The sequence below is a fragment of the Candidozyma haemuli genome (assembly GCF_002926055.2).
Source record: "Candidozyma haemuli strain B11899 chromosome Unknown F_2014730914, whole genome shotgun sequence".
In the NCBI taxonomy this organism is placed as follows: domain Eukaryota; kingdom Fungi; phylum Ascomycota; class Pichiomycetes; order Serinales; family Metschnikowiaceae; genus Candidozyma; species Candidozyma haemuli.
In genome coordinates this window covers 959,919-980,480 of record NW_020289912.1, presented here as the reverse complement: position 1 = coordinate 980,480, position 20,562 = coordinate 959,919, and the positions used below count along the sequence as shown (strand labels likewise).

Sequence of the window (20,562 nt, the reverse complement as noted above, 5' to 3'; positions counted from 1 at the left end):
CGTCACTTACGTCAAAAACGTCCTAATTGACTGTGTCATTTCCGAGTCGGCTTCATGAGTCCTTCCAGATAAAGGAACCCAAGAAGTATATAAGTAGGTCTTTTGTCTGTAGTTAATAATTTACATCAACATCAACCATGAAGCTCTCAACTACTGCTATCTTAGCCTTTGCCTCCACTGTTCTCGCTGACAACTGGTCTACATATCCAGCTGTGCCCAAAACCGCTTCCATTAATGGTTTGGCTGATCCTATCAACGATAAGTTGCCTGAATGTGCTAAGGAGTGCTTTGCTAAAGACACTTCCTCAACTCCATGTCCTTACTGGGATACTGGCTGCCTCTGTGTTATGCTGCCTTGGACTCAACCAGTGGGAACCTGTGTTGCTGAAAAGTGTAAGGGCGACGACGTCAAGAGTGCTACCTCTTTGGCCATCAGCGCCTGTAAGTCAGCAGGTGTATGGGACCCATACTTTATTGTTGGTGACGAGGTTTCTTCTCTCTTGGCTTCTGCTGCTGATGTCTCGCCAGCCGTGACTCCTGCTCCATAAGTACTAAATAGTGATAAAAGTGACTTTTAGGAATTTGTGTAGGAGATAAAGTTTGGAAAATTAACGATACTGATTTTGGATAACAGTGTTGGAAGTTATATCGTAGACAGAGCTCACTTCGCTTCGTCAATTAACCTGGTATCCGATCATCAACATATGATTGATATAAAGAACCACCAGGACTGAACCATCATTTTATCTCATATGATAAGCCTAAGAGTCACAAACACATTGTTAAAGACCAATTGACTTTAATTTCTTCGTAATTTCTATGTTCCAGACTGAGGGAGCTTTCTTAGTCCATTAACCCACGACCAAGCTAACTTTGGTCTGTTTTGCTGGCAATGCTAAGTTATAAATTCAAAGCTCCTAATATGAGAACAATGACTCTTTACAGGCTCATTAGATAGCAACTATTATGTAATGAATAGAGATCACCAAATATACCTAGATAGCTCTGGATAGACCAGTAGCAGCACCACTTACATCATCAGAGTCCCTCGTAAACCTGCCCAAACCAGATAACACCATTCAATCAACATAAAACTCTAACGCCCTTCAAGTCCCCACAAAACCAGACCATCCACCCTGGTTCTCTCTTTGCGTTCTCACATGCGCTGCTCATGTATAGTCGCAGAACTACTGTGGAAAACATCACCAACTTTACTACACCTGCTCCTTCCCTGCCAATTGCCATTGCAATTGCTTTCCTCATGTCTAAAGTGTACCTTTCAGCATACAATGCTGCTTCTGCTGTAGCTTGGGCAGCTATCCTCGGGTCTACGTTTTTGGACGTTCTTCCTGGTGGGTTCTATGATACTCACCAATACACAGATTATCCACACAAACTCCTTGTTCGAGTACAAGTGATCAATGCTGTGTTTGAAATCACCCATGCGCTTACAGGGCTTGTTCCGTCGCCGCTTTCGTCGTTGTTGCTTCAATTCTTCGCTAGACTTATCATCACTGTGGGTATTTCATGGTATGTGCCTGAATCAGCAGGTAACTACAGTCTTCCAGCGTACGTGGCTCTTTCGGTGGCTTGGTCAGTGACTGAAATCATCCGTTACAGCTTCTATTTCGCCAAACAGCAAGGTTCTGTGCCCGATACGCTTCAATGGCTCAGGTACCTGGCTTTCATCGTTTTGTACCCATTGGGTGTTGTTAGCGAGCCATGGGTCGTGGTATTGACGCTAGACTACGTTCATGGCTTCTACTACTGGTTCTTGGCCTTGGGCATGTTCTTGTATATCCCTGGGTTTGTCCAGTTGTACGGTTACATGTTCAAGCAGAGAAGACGGTACTTGGGTCCAGCAAAGAAGACCGAATAAACAGATTGAATCTCAATTTCAGAAATCACTTTGCTATATACAATGCATTATTCTATGACTCTGTTCTAGGTCGTAATTAGTAGGGTAGCTAGCTTTGTAGCAGCCCTTGGTCTTGGCTGCCCCACGGTTCGCGGACCCAAAAAGTGAAATACATCGCCAATTTTCCACCTCCACCTTATTACCAAATGTCTGCACTCGACGAAAGCCAATTCACCACAGAGCAATCTAAACATCCCAAGAGATGGTTGATCGCGTACAACTCGATCTCTTCGTCCTTATGGTTTTTGGTGTTTTTCAACACCTTATTCCTCTATAGGTATATGGGCCCCATCTTGTTGTTTGAGAAGCTGAGGATCTTCCTTATCTTAACTCAGTCGCTTGCGATCATTGAGGTGATCAATTCTGCCACTGGTGTGGTTAAGTCGCCTGTTTTCACCACGGCTTCTCAGGTTGCCTCCAGATTGTTGATTGTGTTGGGTATCTTCCTCGCCTTGCCATACTCGCCAGCAAACTACCACTGGGTATACATGTCCTTGAACGTCTCGTGGGCTATTACCGAGATTGTGAGATACTCATACTATGCTTCCCACTTGAAAGACCCCGAGAACGTGCCATACATCCTCACATGGCTCAGATACTCCCTTTTCTTCGTCTTGTACCCTACTGGGGTTGCTTCTGAGGTTTCCATCATCTACCTCAGTCTTAACGAGGCCGAGAGAGTCGTTGGCCCTTGGTACCGTTATCTTCTCACCGCTATCCTTTTCACTTACCCACCAGGCTTGTACACCTTGTACACGTACATGATCAAGCAAAGAAAGAAGGTGTTGGGCGGCCAGGCTGCGCAGAAGAAGGCTGCCACTGAAAAGAAGACCGAGTAGGTCAATTGTTTAATTTAGCAGCTCAATCCACATCAATAGGTTATCAATGTAGTCAATCACGGTATCGCCCTCGACGAAGTCATGTGGTTGCTTCGATTTCTTCTTGGACCCTCCGAACCATGACAGTAACGAGAATTTATTCAGTTTGCTGTCCACAGCCTGAAGCTTAAACTTCTCAAACACAAGTCTAAAGTTCGTTCTAACCTCCACTGGGTCTTGCTGTTGGCAGAGCTTGATCAAAGTGTTCACGATCAAGTACGAAGGAACATAATTGTACCAACGTAATTCCCACGCCACAAGTTTCATGATATGCACCAACATCGTTTCAAGCGCCATGTATCCATTAATAAGTTGATGTACGAAGTCTCGGTACATTTTGGGAGAGATACTTTGCACAATAAGCTTATTTGTGTACGAATGATTATCGTAGACGCAATTAAGCAGATCAATAGTTGAGGATTCGACATCACTCAAAACGAATTCGTTATAAATTTCCAAAAGCTTCACAGTAGCATAGTAATCAAATCCTCCGTCAGCAGTGACACCGGCAGCGCATGTGGCCAACGAAGATATACTATCCTTCAAGTTATACTTACATCCCCAACTGACAAGTCCAATCATACCCCATGCCAAAGCACTGCGATGGTGATCGGGATCTGATCCTCCGGAGACAGTCATCATGGTGTGAATATCATCGTAAACCACCAAAAAGAGTTGCTCGAGCCATGGCACACATTCTTCTTTCTGGGCACTGGAAGTGTTGGAAACGACAAACTCCTTGTCCTGATTCCGGCCAACAGGGGACCTGAAAACCTTTTGCTTGATTGCAACCAAGTTCTCCCATCCGATTATTGCCACCAAAGATGTAAGCAAGTCGTATACTCGTCCCCAAGTTGACTTTCTATCAAAGTCGATTATCGAAGACCAAGGCAAATTGGCAGAACGAGCTGCTAGCATGTTTTTCGCTGAAGATGGTCCAGCCACTTTCACTAGCCCGCTGTCAACAACAGACATTTCCATTGGGCTGGCTGTGGTCAAAGGAGACTGATAAAAAGGACCAACCATAGGGTGCCTCGAAGACTCTTTCTTAAACATTCCGTGCCACACCGACTGGACAGAGCCCGCTTCGAACTCTTCTTCATTCCGAGGAACAGGGAAATAGTCTGCAAAAGTTTCGCTCATGATGGTAATGTGCCCACGAGACAGTCTGTCCATAAAGGTCAGAACGAAAGTATCAGTAATACCATCCACGCAGTCACCGTCGTAGGATTTCTTAGACTGAAGAAGCACTGGTAACGAATTAATTGCTTGTAAAGCATCGTCATACTTCTTTTCTAGCACATAACAGACACATAAGTTATACCACGAATCGAAATCCAAGGGAAGCATCGAAACTGCTCGTACAGCAAGTTGTCTAGCCACAGCAATTGAACTTCTGGATATAAGAAACCTTACTTGCTCTCCTATTAGAATGGCAGCTTGTGTGCTGTCCGCGTCCAGCGCCATATGGTCCCTGACAATGGAAAGAAACCGTTGATTATTATTAGTGCCATGCTGAGCCCGAAGTAGCTTCACCTCCACAGCTGTGAATTCCCTGGGTCCGAATTTAGACCTGATCGTATCAATGGCAAGATCTGCAGCAGCACCGCTCGTATCGAGTAAAACGACACGTAATAGACCATCCACCAACCTATTTCTAAAACGAACAGTCTTTGCAGTGTCGGTACCACTATTTGATGCCACACCGTAATGAGCACGGGTTCCAGTTGAATGACCACGTGGTAAGAAGCCCACAAGACGTTCAATTGTCCTTGAGTATCGTTCCTTGTTTGAGACTTGTGTTTTGTAGGAAACAGTGCCCAGTAGGCGATGAGCTGGATCGTCAACTCCCACGAGCATTCGAAGCAACAGCAGCACCGCTAGCTCTTCTAGAAAAGCTTGGGTGATATCCTGGCAGTGTTCACCAATATAGGTATGCAGCTTTTTCGATACTTTCGAGGTGATGGTGTATTGTGAATTCACTACTACACTCAGTGACTTTGGCGCTGGACTGATGATATACCTGGCTCTGAACTCCAGTTTCTGGAAGCAATTGTATGCACAAAACGTCACTACTCCTTCTTTATGTTGCGCCAGCCCAAGTCTACTAGCTAATCTCTCTTTGGGGCCCATATATACGACTCTCCATCTTTCCGTAGTCCAACGCTACCAAGTACCTGTTGCTCAATGGAGCTGGTTCCGGCCGCTAGGTCAAGTCCATTGCAGAAGTGAAAGAATCCCACGAATCCGTCCTGATCACGAGGCGGATCAGCTTCACTGATAGGTGAAAAATCGTTCTTAAGATATTGGGACGACCTTTCTCCATAATGACGAGCCCAATGGACCAAGTCTGACGGACCTAGGGACAGTGTTTTTGAATCTGCAAGAGCCTTAGCCCGGTTGCCCAAGTTTTGACCTAACGTAGTTTCTCGGATCCATGGAACCGTGGTAGCACTGGTTGAAGGTTGAAAGGAGAAGGAGGAATGGCGCCTCCGTCGCTGGGACTCGGGCAGGGTTGGAGACATGGATAGCTTGAGTAGAGCCTTAGTAGTGTGGCCTTTGACGCGCTCCGACTAAAGAAGGGTTTCTTTTAAAAGTCGAGGTGGTGTTGGGTTTGTTTCTTTGCCAAGCTCGACGCTCCAGTGCTGTAAACCTAGTGGATGTCTGCGCACGTGACCACCACGACACTTTTTCGGAGCGCACTTCGGTGGCTGCAAAACCAATAGCATCCGAAGTTTAGTGGGGGTCCTGTTGCACAACACTAGCAGCTCTAATGAAACTCTTCACTTCATCCATAAGTGTCCAAATATCAGGACTACCGAAAAAGTCGATCCGGCCATCTCCTCCGCTCAGCAGAAGCATTGTCTGACGAAGCTCGAGATTGGCAATACTGTTCTCGATTCTCGTAACCAGGTGGTTCAAAAGGGCCACAAGCTCCATCTCCTTAAACCTCTTGGCTGTGGATTCCAGAATAACTTCTGACGAATGCTTCAGGAAAGATTCGTCCATTCTCATACCAACATTCACAGCAGCACAAATATTTTCCAACCGAAGCGAAAGCGTACGTAATTGGTACACTGCATCCACAGGAACAGCGCCAACAATCCTTCCTTTGAACATATCATTCTCGTCTGCTCTCTTCTTGAAAATTTCAAATCTAAGCTCAAGCCTCTTTGGGTACGCCAATGTGATCATCTCTGGCGTTTCAAGACCCTTCAACTTCCGTTCTCCAAGCGGGAAGTACGATACTCCTATTTCTTCCAACGATGCAATTTCCTTCTCAATAATCTCTCCAGCACGAAGGTTTCCTTCGTAAGCAGCTTCTAAGCTCGTGTTACCTGACTTTATCATCTCATGAATATTGTACAACTGTTCCATTTCATGGAGGTAGTCTGAACTGACAGCAATTTGACCACCGTCAGCACTGGACTCAATACGAGAAGCACGATTCACCATCGGACCAAAATAGTCCATTCTCCTTGTGACCATATCAAGCTCGCATACAGGTGAACCCCAGTGAATACCCATACGGACAGACAAACCTCTAAAGATGACGTTGTTCTTGTTGTCGGTAACTTCGCAGCACTCGTTCGTCTCCAAGATTTCAGACGGCCATTCTTCATTCAACAATTGATATTGAACATTGAAACACCACAACAAAGCAGATGTGGGTGATGGGAACGTCACCATAAAAGAATCACCTTCAGTCTTCACCTCATAACCACCAACAATTCTCAATTGACGACGCATGATAGTATTATGCAACTTGATAGCAGATCTCATGGCAACAGGATAAGTGTCCCACAAAAGTGTAGAGTTCTTGATGTCTGTAAAGACCAATGCAAGATCACCAACCGGAGGCTCAATTTCGTTATCCAACGCTCTGAGGGCAGTGTCACCAGACTGAGCCCCTCTATCTCTTCTTCTTCTATTGGCAACGAGATCAGCTTCACGGCCCAAGTTGTTATACAAACTCTTCTTTTTCTTGCTCTTACGGTCACCAATGGAAATGACATTCACCGAGATCTTGTCCGTGGCACCATAACAAACAGCATAATCTCTCAACTTTTGGGCAGCAATCATAGGATCTTCTTTGCTTTGACGAAGGATATCCACCGCCAAATCATATGAAATGTAGTCCCACAAAACCCTAGTTCCCATTGCAAGGACATCATCATTACCAGAAAGAGTGTATGTCGTGATGCTAGGACCAGAGTGAGTGTGTGGAAGGTAATCAAAGAAGCCCACACCACGAGAGATTTGAAGGGTACCATCAAGAGCACCATCTCCCGAGACGTAACCACCACATGCTCTAATTCTTTCGAATTCATCCCTACTGGTAGGATCATGGTTGGTTGTGAGAAGAACATGCTCACCGTTGCTCTTCGATAACACAAGTTGTATATCACCAATGTTACCACAGTAGACTGTTTTATCTTTGATGTAAAGAGCACACATAGAGCAACCAGTGATTGAGTCTTCTGGGATTTTAAGAGCAGCAAGCTCTGGGCTCACCGTGTTTGGCGCAAAATAATCTCCCTTTTTGGCTGCAAAGACAGAATTGATCTCCTTGTTCAAAGACAAGAAAGCTCTTCTCATCGCGTCCTTGATCTCATTATCAGACTTGATCTTGTTCAATTCGTTAGTGAAGTTAGGAACGAAGAATTGCTTGGCCAAGAAGGAAAGAAGATGCCCACTTCCTTGGTGAGCACCAGTTTTTCCATCGAAAGAACACATGAGAAGCTCATTTTCATTGCCTCTAAACTTCTGCATGAAAACGTCTCTAAACGAGACATGATCACGGATACCCATTGTATCAGAAACACCATAGCCCACATTATCGAGCTCGGAAGACGCAGTCCTGAGACGAACGTCAATACCTGGATCTGGAACAGCTGGCGTTGTCAATGTCACATCCATTAAGCCGAGGACCTTCAAGTCCTTGAGCACCAAGAGACTATCAAGGTCTTCTCCCGTTTCCGGATTCTTCACATAGCTTTGCTTGATCTCAAAACGCTTGTTACCAGAGAAATTGAGATATCTCAACTTGGTATTGGCGAACCAGTTCCAGTCGTACGGCCAGTTAGAGATGTTGTAACGCAACAAGTTGGATCCCACATCCAAGTAAGTAAGGTTCTTTAACTTGCTCAATTCAGCTGGGATAGTAGACAACTTGTTATTGTTCAAGTAAAGCAATCTAAGACAGCTAAGGTCCTCAAGATCGTCAGCAGGAAGCTTCGTAAGGCCGTTACCAGAAAGGTATAACTCTGTCAACTTCAGTAAGCTTGCAAGTCCTCCTTCAGGAATCTCTAAGATGTCATTGTAAGAAATATTCAAAGACTTCAACTGTATGAGCAAAGAGATGGCTTCGAAACAGTCATCGCTCAAGCGGTTATCAGAAAGGGTCAAAGACAACAAGCTGTCTGCAAGCGACATAGGGCGACTTTTTATAGCTGAAGCGTTCAACTCGTTAGCTTCCTCTAAAGATCTCACTTCGTCCCCACGTAGGCTAGCTGATGAAGATATCTTTTTTGCAATAGCAAACAGCGGTTGTGGGAAGGAGGAAAGAAGGTTAGAAGCAACGTTCAAGATAGATGAGTTCTTCAAATTCCAAATCTCGGCAGGTAAGCTCAGAATGTTATTAGAATGCAAGTCCAAGTATTGCAAGGAAGAAAGCTGGCCTAATGAAGCAGGCAAAGTCTGAATGTTGTTGCCGTACAAGGACAAATGCGTTAACCTTGGCAAATTACCGAGTTCGTCTGGTAAGTTGACTAAATGGTTCTTATCCAAAACCAATTTTTCAATATGGGGTATTTTAGTGACGAATTCGGAAGGTAACATGGTGAGTTTGGCCTTGGACAAATCAAGAACCGTCAACATCGGAAGCAAAATCTCAAACTCTAAGTTAGTGATTGGATTCCTATCAAAGTGAAGTAATCTCAACTTCTCCATCTTGTCATTGAAGGCTGAAATCTTGTTTTTGGAAGCATAGACCACTTCCAAATTTGGCAAGTCACCGAGAACATCCACATTCGAGACCTGATTATAACGAATATCCAATCTTTTAAGATTGCTCAAGTTCTTGAAACTTGCTGGAACACTTCCCGTCAACTTGTTAGTACAAAGGTTAAGCTTGACTAACTTCGAAAGCTTGGCGATGGAGTCTGGAATGGAGTGCAAATCGTTGTAAGACAAGTCAAGATCTTGCAAGTTAACCAAATCATTAATGCATTCTGGGTAATCTTCAAAGTAGTTGGAAGACAAGTTGAGATGGGTTAAGTTCGTAAGTCTTTCAAATGATTTTGGCAAGCTGTAAAGTTGATTAGAATTAAGCTTCAAGTTAACCAAATTTGTCAAATGTCCAAACTTATGTGGGATATCGTCTAAGAAGTTGGCCTCCATATTAAGCGACGTCAAATCAGTGGCCTCTAAAAAGTTCACCGGGAACTTCGAGCAGCCATTTCGAGCAAAGTTGATCGCAGACAAATTGGTACATGATTGAATGAAATCCAATGGAATGTAAATGGCTGGATTGTCCGACACGTTCAACTTTTCTATCTCATAAGTATGCTGATGGAAAATGATAGGGATCGTCTTGAGATCTAAGCTTGAAATGTCAACATCGACGTAGTCCTTGGTAACAACGGATTCTTCTTCGTGAGTCAAGTTTCGCAAGACCTTATTCTCAACAACCAACTTACACACGAAAGACAAATCTTCTCTACCGATTATTCTGAAGTTGTCGTTTTCAGAGTATCCGCTAAGGCTCAACAAACCCATCTGAATCTTGAGGGGCTTCTCAAAAGGCTCGAGCACCTTAACGTTTCGACCAACATAGAGCGCAAGATGATAGTTTGAAATCGATTCAAAAAAGAACTTTCTTTGCACGATTCTCAAGAGCTCAGCAGCATTAGTTTCCAAAGGACACAAGATAGTGGTGAAAGTATTATCCTCCTTGAATACTCTAACAATATGATTTGGTCCCTTAGCTAATTTACCTTCAACGCCAGGAAGGCCATTGGACCAAGTTCCGAAAAGTATAGGAAGTCTTCTTTTGGGTATCGAAGGGCGTGACGAAGTTTTGCGCTTCCTAGGAACGTCTGTTGGACCACGAACTTGGTCGCCCTCGGCCGAAGACAACAGGCTGTTAGATGAATCTTCCAGAGAGTCTTTAACCAAATGGCGGGCTGTTTCACGTCTCTCTTCGACTTTACTCAAGTCAGATTCTGAAGACTGGTCCACGCGAGCAGCACCACTTGGTACATTGTTACCAACAGCAGCGTTTGGGGCTTCTCCAGTGACGTCCCAAGAGTCCGGAGCTTGCCATCCAGCCGCATGTTTCGAAGGTTCCTCCGTTTGATCAGTCACATCGGTTGCACTATTTCCAGCCAGTTGAAGGGATGGACGGATAGGAGCCTTGTCTGGCTTTCGAAGGATACTTTGCATTTCGTCAAAGTTCAAGTCGAGATCAAACACTTTCGATGGGCTCGACTGGAGAGGGACGCCAGATGCGCTACTCGCAGATTTCCTCCGAGAAGCATCCCCAGAAGTTGGTTCCGAAACCAGTGGATGTGAGCTCTCTTCGGATATAGATGCATGGCGGGTAGCGTGATCAGGCTGGTTCTGAGCGGAAGCTTGGTGATGGTGATGATGCAGAGAGATGGATGGTAACCTGAATTTGTGCTTGGAGCCGGAAGAGCTGGTAGAGCCCTTGTGGTCAGTTACGTTTTGTCCGTTCAGCGTACCCTTACGGCCGCTTGAGGATGATTCTTGATCGGAAGGTTCCGAATCTTTCCTGTTTGAATGAATAAGCTTGTTGAGCAAGCTAGATCCCTTTTTCCGAAAACGAGGCTTGATCGGTTGACTCAATGGGGGAACATTGGACTGGGGAGCCTTCGTGCCATGGAAGCCCCTATAATTGTTCTTGAGCACGTTTTCATCAGTTCCTTGCTCTTTTGTCTGGTGAACATGCTGTTCGGGCAGTTGCGGCATCAGAACCACCAGCAGTCTCGGCAGGTAGTTGTCAGCAGTGTTTGTACGGTAAAAGTTCGGCCTCGACAGGTTCTGCTGGTTCTGTTGGTCATCATTCACCACTGAACCGGACGAATGAGACCTGATCTCCAACCGGTACGGCGCATGGTGATCCAGAGAACCCGATCCAGACAGCAGAACAGGCAGAAGCAGGCCCAGGCCCTCCTTTACAGAATTAGCGTCTCTATTTTTCTGGCTAAGCGGCGTGAACGCTATATTCGAAGCCCCAAAGGTCGTGCTTGTAGGAGAAGGCTCAGGAACGCTGGTAGACGCCGCAAGCATGCTGGGTTTAAACGAGTGGCGAGTGTCTTGAGCCGAAGATGGAACTCTCTGGGACGCCGGATGGGAAAGTGGAGTAGCAGAAGGTTTCCTAGACGACGGAGCCGAAAACAGGTTCATGGAGAGTTTCTGCGAGAAGGGAGTCTTCTCCTTCTTTTCAGCACCACCCGAAGGCGCCACATTGGCATTCTCCGGTCTCTGTTCCGATCCAGAGGCAGCGTTCGGCTCTTGCCTCAGCTCCTGTCTCTGTTCTTGTCCGCCCTGAGTTCCGCCCGCAGAACTCATGGAAAACGCCAGCCGAAGGTCCAGCTTGGACTTGTCTTTTCTAAGAAACGTCATTTGCAGGCTTCAGAAAACGTCTCAAACAGCGTCAATGCGGGAATTGGCAATACTGGTGTGCCTGGAATTGACCTAATCGAAGATGGGGGGTCAGAAGGTGCCTTAAATAGCTGGTGAGACGAAAAAGAGTTGATGTTGCGACTCTGCACTACTGAGGTGCACCAAGCAATGGTTGTTGGGTCTGGGCCAGAGGGAGGGCTGTTTGGGGGTAGTTTAGGAGGTCTAGGTGTTTTAGATAGAAATATAAAGGGTTTTCAAATGAATTGATTGAAAATGGCTTTTTGGTTTTCAGTTTTGGCTGCTTTGGCTGGTGTATTTGGAGCATCTGGTGGTGCTCACTCTGTGGAGGTGTGTGTGTGGTGGATATGTGGAGATGACAGAGGGTCATTGTGAAGATTCACAGGCATAGAGAATGTTCTATTTTGTTATATGGCTGGGGATGTGGATGGCTTATTGTGGTAGTGTTTGGGTTTGGGAAAGGTAGAGGACTGGGTTGGTATAGGTGGAAGACCATATAGAATGTATTAATTGGATGCGTTAGGTTTTCGAAGAGGATTGTTAAAGGGGTGTTTTATTATGTATATTACTGCTTGAATAGGATATGCACAAGATCCCGATTGAACATTCTTATCTACCTGAATCCTTAGTTACAATGACGCTATTGTACTGAAACCTTATTTGAAGTTGGAGCGCACTTTGGTTTGGAGAACCAGCGGTGATTGTCTTCTTACTGGACCTTGTAAGCCGCAAAGGATCTATTTTCTGAGCCGTATTGTTCTTTGTGCTAGTCCAAGTGATCTTCGTCCTTATGCCAGCTAAAGGAGTCTCCATAAACATTAATGTCCTCTAATTGGCGAAGCCCACTGCCTTCAAACTGCTCAAACGTCACCCAAAGGATAAAGAAGGCCACGGGCGTGGAATATGCACCGAAAAGTGCCAGGTACGAAAATTCCCAGTAACAGCTAAGCCCGTTGCATAGTAAGATCGTCACTATATTAAGTGAGACAAACGGCGCCCATCTAGGTAAGTTCCATTTGGAGGTGTACAAAAGCCTGCTTCTGTCCACCTTGTAGAATGTCAAAGTGTCGCTGAACCGTTTATACGAAAAGCCCACGAGGCACCACATAAGCATTCCTGCTGAAGCGCAACACGTTAAAAGAAAGTTGAAAACAGTTGCTATAGATTGGTATCTGAGCAAGAGTGAAAAAAGCCCAAGCAGGGCAGTAACGAGCACACTGGCCACTGGGACGCCATAAGTATTCGAATTGGAAAGTGTCCTAGCAATAGAAAACTTGCTAGAGTAGGTCTCACAGACAGCCTGAAGACATCTGGAGCCAAAATAAATATTGGAGTTGGCCGCAGAAAGAATTGCGGTGAATATAATAAAGTTAAACGTTGAAAGCATAATGCCATTATCGCTGAGCCCGCAGTTGATAAGTGATACCAAGAATGGCGATGACAAAAGCTTATCTTTGGCGCTGCCGGAGCCACCTATAAGCCTCTTGTCATCAAAAGCAATGCAAAGTGTTAGAAGTACCACAGACACCAAATAGAAGACCACAATACGAACAAAAATAAGTCTGGTGACTTTTGGGATGGTTTCTTGTGGTTTTTCAATATCTCCAGTAGTGATTGCAATTGACTCCACTGACTGAAAAATAAACGAAGTAAACACCAAAGAGTTCATGAACCTGACTACATAAGCAGTTGCAGAGTCGAAATGGCCAAAGAAACTGGCAGGAAGGTCGGCTGTATACGTCTGTAAGACCGTGCCCGTCCAAACCAAGCGGGTCAGCACAAAGACGATCCACCCAAGGATCGCCAAAACCTTAACCAACGCAATCCAGAACTCAATCTCTCCGTACATGTCCACAGGAAGCAAGTTGAACACAGTAAGAAGGAGCCAGAGACAGAATATGAGCGTACCCTGGTACGTCTCTACAAAGTCAGCATCCCAGTACAGGCAAGTACTCACAAGTATGGACAACTCCAAGGCAAGCGTGAACCCCCAGCTGGCCCAGTAAATCAAGTTATTGGCCAAGCCTAGAGGCACCGACAAGAACTCAAACTGAAACTTGCAAATCAGCCCGTTCCCAGGCATAAACACCGCAAGCTCGGCCGTCATCTCCAAAATAAGCATTACAAGAAACAGAAGGTACGACATGGCCACTAGCGTCGGGAACGGGCCATTTCGAAGAACCGTAGATACTGAAAAAAAGAGGCCTGTGCCAATAGTGCCTCCAATGGCTAGCATCGACACCGATGCCAGGGTCAAATGGTGGCTGTTTCTAGCGCCGTGGCGGCTGCTACATGGAGTTAGCAGAGCCGACATGCGGATTTGAGGGTTTTCTGGGGCGTGGGATGTTTGTGGGAGTAGTTACTTGTTGATGTTAGTACGGTGAGCTTAACTATGCAGACAGAGTCTCAATCACATGTGTTGGAGGAAGTGAAGTGGATGGATTTGGATTTGGGTAGTGGAGGTGGAATGAGGTTAAGGAGGGAGGTTTTGCAAAATGGATAGGTTTTCATGGTTTCTTGGGAAGATTATTGAAAGTGTCTTGTTGGTTGGATATGTATGGTTTATGCGCATAGATAAGGGTAGGTGAAAGATGGGTAGAATGCAGAGAGAAAGAAGTGGATGTCATGAAGAAATTGAATTTTGAAGGTGCAGAGAATGGGAAGAAATGGGTGAATTGCAGTATTGACTAGGTTGGGAGCTGACTGTATTGGCTGCAAAATGTGCTCTGGTTGGTGATTCTGATCGAGTTGTACATCCAGAGAGCAAACCAAGCCCGCTTGAGTTGCCTTAGGGGCTAGAGAAGGTCTTAATTAGGGATTGTATTCATGGAGTCTAAAGCGTGAAAATCAACATAGAATCAGTAGAGCTTTTTCAATTTCTGACTTACGAATCTTCTGCAGCTGCCCCATAGTTTACTGCCTGTTAGGTCAAGTCAGTAACTGCTAAGTAACCATCCCTAGGCCAATGGCAATCTATTTTCATGCCAAAACAATTGATACCCGTTCCATGTTGTGCTAAAAAACACTTCCAAGTAATAAAGGTTGTATATCACCGAAACTGCCTCGATTTGCCCAATCGTCTTCGTCATGACATGCTACGTCACCGCCTCGCCATGAGCTACCCCGGAAAAACCGTACCACTCCGCCTTTCTTACTGTGCCTCATGAAATAGCATCTACGTCAACAGAAGCTTAAATGACCCAACCCGCTACGAACGCCACGGCTCTCTATCCCTAAATTCCATGCAAGCAACGTAAAAGCATCGATCAAGTGATCGCCAAGTAGAAGGAATCACCCAGAGCCAAAAGGCTTCTAGAAAATCGTATATCATGACGAGCAGCGCCTGGCGGTTAAGTGAGAAGGGCTAATTCACTTGCTCGCAGAGGGCATCGAGAACCGATCGACCATCGAGACCACCAAGTTCAAGCGTCTACGAGCCTAGAAACGGCAAGATAAGAATTATGGTTGGTCACCCGGAGTGATAGTTTTGAAGCAAATGACGCAGGGTCCGTGTAGGAGATACGCAAGACGTAGTCTGGGGAAGGAGAGGAGGCCAAGGTGAGGAAGGAAAGGAGGAGGGAGGGAGGCAATACAACAGGGTTGTAGGGTTGTAGGGTTGTAGGGCTCTAGGGCTCTAGGGTTCCAATGGGTCAAAGTAATGGAGGGTTGACCTGGTACTTCTTGAAGACGTGGTGAGCCTGGAGCTCCTCATCAACTCTTCTAACCATGTTTGTGCAACGCAACTCAAATAACAGCCAACGTCACCTGGCCCGCTGGATCGAAAGAAACAAATATTTACGACATCCGAGCAAGCACCCAGTGGGCTTTCTAACAAGTCAGTCCATCAGCACCAGAATCCCTCACCTGGAGATCCAGTGTTCCAAGGAGGCAAGCCAAACAAAGCAGAGAGAAGAGACAAGAAGACAGCTAATAAGAAGACACCTTATAAGCTGTCTTATAAACAGCTTATAAACAGCTTATAGGTAGAAAGCACTTGGAGGTCTTTTGAGGTTGTCTCTTTTTGACCTCCAATGGCTGCGAAAAGTCAGGGCAGGAAATAGGAAATAACAGGCGGTGAGTCAAAAAATTAACGCACCGCAAAAGGAAGAATGAAAAATACAATAATAGTTAGCTGGTGCCAAAAAAAGAAGAACGAAGCGAAGCCCCTGTCAAACGCAAACGCAAAAAAAAAAAAAAAAAAGGAAACAACCAAAAAGGAAGAAACAGAAGAAACAAAAAGCAAAAAAGGAAGTGTAATTAAAAGTGTAATGAAATTTTAATTTCTGAAAAGCAGCCAATCCTTCTTTCTTTTCCTCAATTCCATTTCCTCTTCCTCTCCAAACGTTTCCCATTTTTTTCTTCTCTCCCTCTTCTTATCGCTGTGAGTAACCAAATCCACGCAAAACCCACAAAAACCGCCCTCTTCGCTCCACAAAAACCAGCCAAACCAACCGCAGCCAATTCCGTTGGACCATTTGAAAAAAAGCCATTTTATGAAAAACACAATTCGCCAATACGTAAATTTGTACTCTGTGCTTCTTGCCTGTGAAAAAACATACCATATCTTCGGCCCGCTTATCTTGGAGGGTACCCGCTGGTCCAGGGTCAATTTATCACGTTTGACTTCGTCCTGTGAGTAACTGGCTACTCGGGAGCTCTAATTGGGTGATAAGAAGGTTTGGAAAATATCAGGGTAGATAGCCCCTGCTTGTATGCAGGTCATTAACTTAGGCTCCTTCAACCCTCCAACCAAAAAGTCACAAACGGCGAATTTTGAAATGGAAGTTTCACCAATGGGTTGGGAGGGGTCTCCTTAGGGGACCAACAAAGTATGAAGAAGTTGTCTTGTCTGCTTCTCTTCCTACCGGAGGTTCATCCGGTTAAGAGAAATCCGGTTAAGACAGGTGCCGCGGCCAGAACATCAGAACATGTCATTCGGAAGAAACACCCGGCTGAACGGGATTGCACATACATTAGCGAGGCGTTTTTCGTCGCCGCGAAATCCGGATACGGGAGGTGCCATAGCCTGGTACACCCGTGTTATCAGGATCCGGACTGCAGCCAGACCCGGTTTTGCTCACCGCGCTTGGTTTCTTTTTCTTTATCAGAATGCTATTCATGCCCGCCTAGCATTTTGACTAAACCTTTGCTATATTATATATAGCTTGACTTTTTCGCTGTTTGGCAAAAATTTTTTTCTTTTCTTTTATCAACCTTTTTTATTTATATTACACATCCATCTTATTTGCATAAAATGTCTGGCATCACAGAACAAACCGCTATCCTAGCTAAGTATTTCGACTTGAACCAAAACGGTAAGGTTTTGGCTGAGTACGTCTGGATCGATGCTGAGGGAAACACAAGATCAAAGTGTAAAACCCTTAGTAAAAGACCTTCTGCTTGTGAAGACTTGCCAGAATGGAACTTTGACGGTTCTTCTACTGGCCAAGCCCCAGGTCACGACTCGGATATTTACCTTCGTCCTGTCGCTTTCTACCCTGACCCATTCAGAAAGGGTGACAACATTATTGTCTTGTGTGAGTGCTGGAACAACGACGGTACTCCAAACAAGTTCAACCACAGACATGAGTGTGCCAAGTTGATGTCTGCCCACGCTGACGAGCAGGTCTGGTTCGGCCTTGAACAAGAATACACCCTTTTTGACCAGTACGACAATGTCTACGCTTGGCCAAAGGGTGGTTTCCCTGCTCCTCAGGGTCCTTACTACTGTGGTGTTGGTACCGGTAAGGTTTACGCTAGAGACGTTGTCGAGGCTCACTACAGAGCTTGTTTGCACTCTGGTATCAACATTTCTGGTATCAACGCTGAGGTTATGCCTTCCCAATGGGAGTTCCAGGTTGGTCCATGCTCTGGTATTGAGATGGGCGACCAGTTGTGGATGGCCCGTTTCCTCTTACAAAGAGTTGCCGAGGAGTTTGGTGTTAAGATTTCTTTCCACCCTAAGCCATTGAAGGGTGAATGGAATGGTGCTGGCTGCCATACCAACGTCTCGACTAAGAGCATGAGAGAGACTGGCGGCATGAAGTACATTGAAGATGCCCTCGCCAAGTTGGCCAAGAGACACAAGGAACACTTGGTTCTTTATGGTTCTGACAACGAACAGAGATTGACTGGTCGTCACGAGACCGCCTCCATGGAGGCCTTCTCTTCCGGTGTCGCCAACAGAGGTGCTTCAGTGAGAATCCCAAGATCCGTTGCCAAGGAAGGTTACGGTTACTTTGAGGACAGAAGACCTGCTTCCAACATTGACCCATACTTGGTCACTGGTATCATGGTGGAGACCATTTGCGGTGCTATCCCTGACGCTGACATGTACAAGGAGTACGCTAGAGAGTCGGAGTAGATAACGCTTAGAGATTGCATGAGGAAGAGTATGCCTTCCCCACAAAAAAACTTGTTTGATTAACACACACACACACACATTCCCAAACACAAACTATAATCACAAATTTTTCACTTCTGTATTTAGAGTCTTAAAATGCATTTTGGCCTTCCAGCACGGCCATTTTTCGACGCAACTTGTTATCTCTGTAGCCGCACCATCCAATGAAAAAAAGCTTATGATCTTCCTGAGGGGGTTATCCATGTACTCCACCTTGATAAGGCTATCTATTCTAACTTGGCGTTTAACGATAAGAAACCTTGATTCTTGGTAATTGAGGGGTCCTGAGGGGTTGATTTCGGCATTTCGGCGGTTTTCTGATTCGCTTATCGATTCATGATAATGCGTCAAGTGCTTGTCTCGTGTGCTCTTCAATGGCTTAAAATAACCAATAAAGAGGTCTTCAAGTTTTGTATTGGATTAAGCTTCATCAGCTGATTTCTTTATATGGATCTGTACGGATCTTCGTTTATTTTTTTGGAAACCAAAAAATGTGCATATCTAACAAATAATTAACCACCGCTTTACTGGATGGAAAATCAAAGTCACCGTAGATTCATCCCTTGAACCTTATCACGGTATTGCTTGAAAGTTTCCGAAGTAAACTTCCACAAAAGGCGCTCCAGGCGTCTCATGTTATGCGGTTTCTCTTAATCTCGGGAAGCAACGGAACACTGGACCGATGTCCCACAAAAGGCCATCATTGTGTGAACGAAAGGCTATTTTGCGGTATGTCTGAAACTCGGTTCGGATCGAAGAGTTGGGGATTTTGGGACGCTCCAGATTGGAAAGCCCATATTCTTGTGGGTTTTTTCTTGCTAGGGAGAGGCCTGTGGTGGTTGGGGTAATAGTTTTGTCTAGAAATCTCTCTGGCTGTGTAAAATACACCTGAACCAATAATATGAGTGAGCCTGGGGATCACTGGAGGAATGTTTCTGCCGTTCACAACGGCTTTTGTGTCCTCTTCATCTAAGACATTGTTCTTTTGTTAGTGGACATCGAATTCGAGCCTTGAAGAGGCATGGTGCTTCAACTAGTCTTCTTAACTGACCGGGGTCGTTAGGGATATGACTGATTAGGCGTCGTAATAGTAGCGTTAATCCTTCTTCACTTCTTATTAATTTGTTCTGTGTATCCCTTCCACCTGAAGTTTCATGGCCCCTACCAAAACCAACCATTGAAGATCCCTGGTATGGGGTACTTCAGCATCATTCAACACATACCACTACCTTCAGAAAAGTAGTTTAATTGGTGGTTTTTGATTTGGTGTTGACAGCACAAATGCTGTTGCATCAGTTCGCTCTTTCAGTGGTCACCGACCGTCGTCACCCATTTCATGTGTATCAACAAGCTTCTTGTCACATTGAAGTATGAGCCATTCTTCGTCTCGACAAACTTTCATGACATGACCGGAAATATCATTCTTTGTTAGTAGCTCTGGTAAACATGGCATACAGCTGGTCAAGTATGTGTCCTCACAACCATTTAAGAACAACAAAGCGAGGTGAGCCCTGCAATATTTAACCGTCCGCCGGGGATGTATTTTGAAGGCTCCTCCAAAAATTACTCTTCTTTCTCTGTTGAAGTTTTATATGGAATTACGTCATTGGTTTGGTGTGAATGAAAACCATCACAATGCCAACAAGCAGCCTAGTTGCTATAGTACCACAGCGAACGCCCGCCAGGAACTTCTCAACACCATGGTAGTTTTTCCAACGTCATTTTGAGAAGTGCTGGCCAAACAGCGCTGAGGAAGCAAGCGGCCGCCTCGAAAAACGGCGTTGGTCAAACCCTCTCAACGGAGTTACCACTTCATCACCAGTTTGCTTCGAAGTAGATTTTGTAGGCCCATAGAACAACAGAATAAAAGAGAAAAAAAATTAAAGCTAGCTCTTCTTTTCCATGACTCGCTGAAGGGTTGGTTTGCTCATGGTGATATCGTCATTGTACGGCTAGAGCAACCTGCGTTTATGGGTATCGTTACAACGGCACGAAGGTGATTCGTTATATTTTAAAAGAAAACGCCAAGAATTTCGCTTGTACGTATTTTTAAATGATATCGGCAAAAACCTGGATCATGTCACCGACGGTACGACTTCTTGCATCTGTAGTTGCTTTTTTTTTCCCGCCATTCATCATGTCAATCATATAACCTGACTTAATACAACTGGCTTCAAAAGAAAAAGAAAAGAAAATCTTTCTTTTTTTGACATTTGGAAACCATGCATCACAACTTTGGTGGTATTCCCATGTCTTGCGGCAGAAACGAAATGTTGGTTGGTTCTCTTTGGAAATGCATTCGTGCTTGAATAAAAGCAGCCACTCAGAGCCACGCATGGTCCCAGTCCCCTAAATCAAACTCCCTTAGTGAAGTATGAAAAATTTCAAAGTCCCTAGCCAAACAAAAAAAAGTCTGTTGGGGATCTTTTGCCGAGTCATGAGCCTCACAAGGCGAGATGCGGCTACTACAAGGACCAAGTGTAAACCCGCTAACGCCGCAAACCAGTAGCACTTCTCTTCCCCAGAAAACCACCATGGTGCTACGGATATATTTGACGCATCACCTCCACCATCTATGGTATTTGATCAGTTGCATGAGCCGAAATGCTTCACCTGTGTTTCTACTTATGGCATTGCGCCAAACATAACGAGCACCTCTCTTATCTGGCGCCTGACCAAAGCCCACTTTCGAGGTC

The 20,562-nt window shown here is 45.1% G+C and overlaps 6 protein-coding genes across 6 annotated transcripts; 4 read left to right on the top strand and 2 right to left on the bottom strand. All coding sequences in view use genetic code 12, as the record gives it.

The window, feature by feature from the left end:
- Window positions 1–137: 137 nt before the first annotated feature.
- CXQ85_004095 (CFEM domain-containing protein) lies at window positions 138–548 on the top strand (the record flags this gene model as incomplete). Its single annotated transcript, XM_025487725.1, has 1 exon — window positions 138–548. The coding sequence occupies one exon, from the start codon at window positions 138–140 to the stop codon at window positions 546–548; it is 411 nt and encodes a 136-aa protein (XP_025344741.1).
- Window positions 549–1,171: 623 nt separating this feature from the next.
- On the top strand, window positions 1,172–1,879 carry CXQ85_004094 (protein tyrosine phosphatase-like domain-containing protein; the record flags this gene model as incomplete). Its single annotated transcript, XM_025487724.1, has 1 exon — window positions 1,172–1,879. One exon carries the CDS (start codon window positions 1,172–1,174, stop codon window positions 1,877–1,879), a length of 708 nt encoding a protein of 235 aa, XP_025344740.1.
- Window positions 1,880–2,064: 185 nt separating this feature from the next.
- Window positions 2,065–2,757, top strand: CXQ85_004093 (protein tyrosine phosphatase-like domain-containing protein; the record flags this gene model as incomplete). The annotated part of the gene is made up of 1 exon (XM_025487723.1): window positions 2,065–2,757. One exon carries the CDS (start codon window positions 2,065–2,067, stop codon window positions 2,755–2,757), a length of 693 nt encoding a protein of 230 aa, XP_025344739.1.
- Window positions 2,758–2,813: 56 nt separating this feature from the next.
- CYR1 (adenylate cyclase) lies at window positions 2,814–11,445 on the bottom strand (the record flags this gene model as incomplete). Its single annotated transcript, XM_025487722.1, has 4 exons — window positions 2,814–2,826; window positions 2,876–4,839; window positions 4,974–5,369; window positions 5,554–11,445. The coding sequence occupies 4 exons, from the start codon at window positions 11,443–11,445 to the stop codon at window positions 2,814–2,816; spliced, it is 8,265 nt and encodes a 2,754-aa protein (XP_025344738.1).
- A 784-nt stretch (window positions 11,446–12,229) lies between these two features.
- On the bottom strand, window positions 12,230–13,585 carry LYP1 (Lyp1p; the record flags this gene model as incomplete). The annotated part of the gene is made up of 1 exon (XM_025487721.1): window positions 12,230–13,585. One exon carries the CDS (start codon window positions 13,583–13,585, stop codon window positions 12,230–12,232), a length of 1,356 nt encoding a protein of 451 aa, XP_025344737.1.
- A 3,132-nt stretch (window positions 13,586–16,717) lies between these two features.
- Window positions 16,718–17,827, top strand: GLN1 (glutamate--ammonia ligase; the record flags this gene model as incomplete). Its single annotated transcript, XM_025487720.1, has 1 exon — window positions 16,718–17,827. The coding sequence occupies one exon, from the start codon at window positions 16,718–16,720 to the stop codon at window positions 17,825–17,827; it is 1,110 nt and encodes a 369-aa protein (XP_025344736.1).
- Between the last annotated feature and the right edge of the window lie 2,735 nt (window positions 17,828–20,562).